This window comes from Pygocentrus nattereri, chromosome 3 (assembly GCF_015220715.1).
Source record: "Pygocentrus nattereri isolate fPygNat1 chromosome 3, fPygNat1.pri, whole genome shotgun sequence".
Taxonomy (NCBI): Eukaryota; Metazoa; Chordata; class Actinopteri; order Characiformes; family Serrasalmidae; genus Pygocentrus; species Pygocentrus nattereri.
Window position 1 is genome coordinate 23,230,270 of NC_051213.1, and position 7,178 is coordinate 23,237,447.

Here is a 7,178-nt window from a genome sequence, read left to right on the forward strand (position 1 = left end):
AATATTATTAACTATTAATTATAAAACAATAAAATTATATTATTAATTAACCAAAAACAAACAGCAATTCACTCAAGCATGATTATTTAAAGGTTGTATTAATTTAGAAATATACAAATAAAGAAACAAACAAACAAAAAAACCTCAACACAATTACCATCACAACAGGATTAGAAGCATGGACACATGAAAGCATAAAGTTGAAGCATGAAGCAACACCACCATAGAGCATCACATGACTAAAGAGATCTCTAACTCTGAAAATGGTTTATTAAATCTAAAAGCATAAATGGCTGAATAACGGAGAGAAAGTGTAAGCATATTTGTTAGGAATCATTGCTTCTTTGTGCAAAGAAACGTTTGTTTTGATTTATGAATCTTATGGATAGCAGTTTCAGGTTTTCACTGTTCTGGGGTCAATGCATTGTAGAACTTCATAGATAGGTAAGTACTTTATTTCATGTAGTGCACCCCTGTTGGTGGAAGCGAAATGGATCATCCCACCAATCAGTGTTATGCTCTGGTGCTGATTCTGGTTGCAACCAGTCAATTACCTCATCTCTCAAGCATCTCTCAATTACCTCAGTCACCTTGATCATCTTAAAATTATACTATGCCAATTAATAAGTTAATTATTGCCTGGGTTACATTCTCTTACCCACAGTAAAGAGTGTGCAACCCAGGAGTGAAGGTCTAAATTAGTAATGAAATAAAGTGAAAAGATATGTCCCAAACCCAGATGCTCATAAATTTCCAATTTCCCAGGAGAAAGGAGGATATAGAAAAGAGATTTATTGACCATAAAATTAAAAAAAATGAAAGAAAGGAGAAAAGAAAGCTGGTACGATTAATTGAAAGGGGAGTGGAAAAAAATGGATCAGTCCCCTGATTTTGGACCACGCACAACACGACACCACCATCACCAGACACTTGGAGAAATGCTTACCTTGAAGATGGCTGCGCTGTTCTAGAGGAGTAAGAGAGAAGACAAGAGTGCCTGTCAATCATGCAAAGCAGTGCAGGCATGTGCACAGCCATGAGCAGCAGGGCAAACACACAATACACTCAGCCTGCTACAAGAGGTTCCTAAACAAGTGTGTGGTGAGGTTACATCCATATGGGTTAATAACAGCACTTCATTCTGAAAACTTGCTGGTTAAGAGATTAAAAAGTGAAGTAAAGACATGGTATAGCACTGTTGTGGAGAAGGTGGTTTAAAACTGGCGAGGGACAGCTGTTGGTTCTTTTCTGTGGCTACATGTGGACAGCCATGCTGAGTCAAGGAAATGAGACGGACTGGACACAGACCTCAGATGATGTGTTGTCATTTTGTAGTAATTTCGTGAGAAATCAGGAAATATTTTTCCCTATAGACAAATGCATTTTAAAGCCAGAGTTCTTATTTAGAGGTGTTGATGACCACAAGATGACGCACAACCTCTACGAGAATGTAGTGGTTTCAGTCTGATGCAGTGACCCTGTATGCCTGAATGCCTAATTCTTAAAATACAACATCCTGACCAGCAGGAGGCACTGTCTTCCTTAAACCCAGCAGTCACTTACCAAGATATTTAGCTCTTTCCTCTCTCCTCTCTTTTGCCAGTTTTTGACGGTCGTCTGACTTCACTGCATCTGGAGAGAGAGGGAGCGATAAGAGGCGTTATTGTGCTGCAAGCCCAAGCTCCCATCTGCAGCGTTATAAAGAGCTGGAAACTGGCAGCAGTGAGTCTATGGGAAATTCACACCACATTTCCACTGAGAAGCCTACCATGCAATCACCATAGTTAAGAGTCATCTGACAATGCTTTCCACACAGCTCAGTTAAAGTTAAGAGTAACATCTCTGGCAGAAAACATTTCACTTGTTAGATTTTTGTAAGAATGCATACTGTATAACACCAGTTAACTTGCCTCAGTTCAATTCTGCAGCTTATACTACAAACATACTTGGAGTGGGGTAGGTTGGTCAATATTACAAAAAAAAAAAAAAACATCATAACAATGCTTACATTTTTACAGTACGTCTCATGATATTTTGACAGACAATACACTAGTGCCCATTTACATACTTAGAGCTCAGAGAAGCATTTATTCTCCACTGCCATTTAGCAGACATCATGATAAAATTGATCACGATAATATAAATTGTTGTTATATTGCCCAGCTATCATTCAAAGCTTGGTGCTTTTCTAATTTTAATCTACCGGACTTCCATTCTGCAGTTAGTTACCAGGTTTAGTGTGTTAGAACAGGGAATTCTAACTGTGCTGGACCCCTGCCTTCTAGGAACAGAGCCAGACAACCCTGGTCTGGGTTCCAACCCAGCAACTTGGGATCTACCCATCTGGACTGTTTAGTTCTAGTGCAAATACTAAACAAACATATAGTCAAGTATCAACACTGGAATAAAGATCTCCAGGAGGACAGATCACAAAGAGGTAGTATTTCTTTACAGGTTAGGGCACTTGGACGAACTAAGGTACAGCAACAGAATTCTCTCTTCACTGTTAAGTCCACGAGTCACAAAAAACATTTCAACACTGACTTCAGTCATATATGATCCCAACCGTGTTCCAAATGACTTAGATGACAAATAAAACAGAAACTCATTAAATTGGATGCTGGCAGCAGGTTGCTTCTCGGTGGCCCATGCTCCACTCTGGAAAAGGTATTTTTAGCAGTCAGAAAGCTGAAGTGCCGAGTCCCACGGGCCCCAGGAGCTGATGAGCAGCCTACGTTCATCTTGATGAGTCACTCAGCCCAAGCTAGAAAAAGCAGCAGGCTGACCCAGAAACAGCTTGTAGATGGTGTAAAGCAACAGAATCTATGCGGCAGAAGCACCTGCAGCGGCCACAGCACCTCTCCTCCTTAGCTCCAGAACTACAATCATTGCTATACAATAATGGACCTACACCATCATGGTTATTTTTTTTCCCATTTATTTTTATTTTATATTAAACTTTACACTATATGGAAAACACTGTTCCTCCTGTCTTTTTTCCCGTTTCTATTAATTAATGAATTTGTTTATTTATTTTACACCACCAAAAATCACCATATGCCTTTCATTTTTTCTGCACAATTATGTATGGATTAAAACACTACGTGAGGTATGTGGTTTTGTTGTTCTGATTAGGTTGTTCTTTCAAGAATATGAGAAACTTATATGAAGAACAGTAAGAACTTCACATAAGATGAAAGATGTGCAATTGATTCTGAAGACACCACATATGTGATATAAGCTAATTACAGGGCACATCAGAGAAACATGAGTTCAATACCATAAGAGGCAGACTGAAAACAGAAATACTGTACATAAACCATGAGACTAAATGGCAGCCAACACGGTACCAAAACAGCAACTACTGTAATTAACCAGAACACAACAGGGGCACTAACAAAAGGAAAGGAGTACTTTGTGCAACAAAGCTGCCATTTTCAGAGGAAATCCAGGCCATCCAGCAACAGTTCTAACCACATCTCCATAGCAACCATCTTTGGAAAGACCAGTGAGAGACTCTGTGGCAGCAGAAGTGCAGCAATCGTGTGTTCTCTCTGCTGGCCATCCGGACATGCAGGCTTCAGCATGCTTCACAAGGACATGCTGCATGCTGCGAAGTACCAGCAGTAGCAGCAGCAAGGTCACTCAGTGCCTTCTTTAATCAAACACTCTTATTACTCTCCAGTATAAAACATTTTTAATCCACTGCAGTGCTTTAAGATGAGGGCCCGCACCTTCTTTTACTGGAGAGAGAAATCACATCAAAACCACTTCATATGCGCATTAAAAGGCCTTTTCGGAAGTGCACACCTGCATCGGAAATTAATAACTTTTTATGAGAGAGAAAATTTGACCATATCCTTTTCCGAATACCAATACTCAAATCTTAACACAGATCCAATATCCGACACAAAAAAAACCCTAAGTTTTAAATTGAGCAGTTTTAAATGGAGCACATTGCTTAAAATAGCCATCAAAAAGGGCCTTGCACAAACTGCCCAAACACTCTGCTACACTACAGAAAGAAATACATGGCAAATATGATATATAAAACTGCAGCTTTATTTTGTTCAGTTAAGTGAAAAATATATGCAAAATTACATTATTTAAGAAAAAAAAAAAACCTTGTAAGTCTAGAACAAATCATGGCTGCTTGTTCTTAGATTTATGTCAGGGTACATCACCCCACCACAACCAACAACCCCTGTGCCTACATTTAAGGCGAAAATGATTCTAGGTGTTTTTTGTTTGCTTGCTTGCTTTTTTTTTTTTTTTAACATTAATTTTTCACTCTCTTTCTGCTAGCACAGACCTAAGAACATTTGCTTCAGCGTCTGGTATTAATACTGAAACCTGGCAGTCGAAAGATTTCCTTAAGCTCCCTAATTCAAAGACTTGACTACAATCAACGTATTTGGAGGTGAAAATACGGTGGAGACTTATATATTAAATAAAAAAAATAATAAATACCTTATTGAGCCTTATTAATGCTCTGTAATAGCATTGGTTCAAACAAGTAAAGCCATTGTACCACAAACGTGACTGAAGCATAGGGTCATAAATCCTATCCATTGGCATAGCACAGTGAAATGTGACGCCTGGTCAGGTTTCATCATGAGCTGGTTGCTGCTTGTATTTTCTGATCATCACTAAGCATTCACCATTCACATTACCCAAATAACTTACTTAATTCGGACTGCATTTACAGAAGCCAGAACAGGCAAATATTTCACAGTACAAAACGTAGTGACTTCCTTCCATGTCTAATGTAAGTCTAATGCCAGGAAAACTAGTTTATAAAGACCATGCATGGCAGGCCAAATGAAGAGAGCGTATCTATGTGAATTAGGTCAACATGACTGCTCTTACCACATTTCCATAACAGCCATTCACTGCCATGTAAAAGATATGTTTAAAAGGCATTCAAACACTCTGACTACACCTTACAGCAGGTGCATGCCTACCTTTCTTAGTTTGAGGACTGGCATTTGACCGTGGGGTAGGTGCTACTGGTGAAGTCAGTAACTTTGGAATGACATCTGGTCTTGGAGCTGAAGTGACAGTCTTGTGTTCAGGATCTTTAACAGGAGCATCAGCATCTGTTTTTTGGAGGGTCTTCACCTCTTCGCCATTTGCTTTAGTGGGGTTTGCATCTAGAGATTTGGGGGGATCTGAGAAATAGAAAAAAAACAAAGAACATATAAGCAGCTGCCAAATAGAGACAAAATTCACTACAGCTGCACATTCAAATAAAGGTGCATTTTACATTTACGATAATCAAGGCCTGATTACAGAACCATGAATTTGGTAGAATGAGTGGATGTATTGCAGTAGACCTGAAAATAATTTAGATTTAGTACATAGTGCTTTCGGTATTGACAGAGCTCAATTCTGAATAAATCATTGTAACTATGAAAATCATTTGATGCTACCCTCCCATATTACCTTGAGCCCTGCTATTGTTTACTATCAACAGCTACACAAAGGGCTCAGTATTGACAACTAAAAGGACTACTTAGCAACTTGGCTCACTTATCTTTTCTTCACAGTTCAGAAAGGCACTGATTCAGCAGAGGAAGAGAAGAAAGGTATGATAGATGTCCAAGTCCTGCTAATGATAAAGGCATCTGAACTAATGAATCACTGAGGACAGAGTGTGTCCAATGGCAAGCAAGTAGCCATTCTGCCAGAGTATCTGGTCAAATCAGCTCAACCTGTGTCTGAAACCTACTGTATCATTTAGGCTAAGAGACTATGCAAAACTATCTGGTTCTTTGTGACTGCTTGAATGTGAGCCATCATCCTGTGGCACACCATTTGAATATAGAATGGACACAGTTAAATATCATGTTATCTCAGGGCATAAGATACTTGCCTACTTTTCTTAAACAACTCTGCCCAACTTCTCTTACTTGGTCTTGTAAGCGAGAAGAGTGTGAACCTTGCACCTGTTTGCCTGTATTCAATTCCAGAATCATCAGCACGCTATTCTTGATAAAGAGACAAACTAAATAACAGATGGACAGTGGTTCCCAACGGTCCCAGGCCCCTGAGAAGGTCCACATTTTTCCTATATCTCTATGTGTTGCAAAAATGTAAACCATCTCGTGGGAGGTGGAGAGTGGCTTGGGAACCAGCGTGATAGAAAATTGACTATAGGATAAAAGCCTCTTATTCTATGGTCACAAAACAAAACAAAAAAAACCCAAAAAAAAAAAATAAATCAAGCAATACTATTTTGGGGTTACCATCACAAAACTAGCCAACAAAATTACTTCAGTGCCTTTATTCATTACACTCTTAACAAGATGGTTTTTCAAAGGTTCTTTAGAATGAATTACATGAATAAAAAGTTCTTTACACCATGAAATGATTCTTCAGATTGATGGAAAATGTGTTGTAGACAGTCCTATCACCTAGTCTTAAACCTTCATGAAAATGATTCTATATAGCACCATAAAGGGTTCCACCATTTTACAAGCCAAGGAACTCTTTTTTTGGTACTACATAGAACCCTTTTTGTTGGAGTGTAGTTTGTTGGTGCAACTGATTAGATGCCAGTCTATGCCATTGATTTTCTTCCATGCAAAAACCTTTTCCATCAATGATTTGACTTTTTCTGTCCATAGAAATAAATATTTTAAAATACCCTAATTTGGTTTCAGGTAGTTATTTATTTCTTTATAACTGTATCTATATTTACTCAGAATGCCTTGAGACATATCAGATTCCATGTTACTTTTCCTCACATTCCTTCAAGTAGCATAACCTGTTGACCAGGAATGACCAAACATTTCAAGTGTTTCACTGGAAAAAAAATAGAATTGTCTGATTTTTAATATGTCAGTTCAACAGCCTGAGGCAGAGTAGTCATGCTAACAAGGGAAAGAGAGGGAGAGAGACAGAAAGAGAGGGACAGAGGGAGAGAGAGAGAGAGAGAGAGAGAGAGAGAGAGAGAGAGAGAGAGAGAGAGAGAGAGAGAGAGAGAGAGAGAGAGAGAGAGAGAGAGAGAGAGAGAGAGAGAGAGAGAGAGAGAGAGAGAGAGAGAGAGAGAGAGAGAGAGAGAGCGACCAATTCACACATGGCTCAGTCTTGGCAGACCACACTTGCCACTCCAGCTCAAGTATAGATGTAAAAGACGTAAGAATATCCTGGGGGCATTTGACTACAGTCATTAC

At 39.0% G+C, this 7,178-nt stretch overlaps 1 protein-coding gene across 4 annotated transcripts in view; it reads right to left on the bottom strand.

Annotated features, from left to right (window-relative positions):
* map7d1a (MAP7 domain containing 1a) overlaps nt 1-7,178 on the bottom strand; it is a 43,341-nt gene that overhangs the window by 24,354 nt on the left and 11,809 nt on the right. For 2 of the 4 annotated variants that reach the window (XM_017708272.2, XM_017708270.2), the window contains exons 2-4: nt 4,965-5,171; nt 1,564-1,632; nt 947-967 (exon numbers count right to left, since the gene is read on the bottom strand). In XM_017708272.2, coding sequence (XP_017563761.1) covers nt 947-967; nt 1,564-1,632; nt 4,965-5,171 — 297 coding nt within the window. The remainder of the gene's footprint in view (nt 1-946; nt 968-1,563; nt 1,633-4,964; nt 5,172-7,178) is intronic. The other 2 variants (XM_017708273.2, XM_017708271.2) reach the window with 1 other exon arrangement.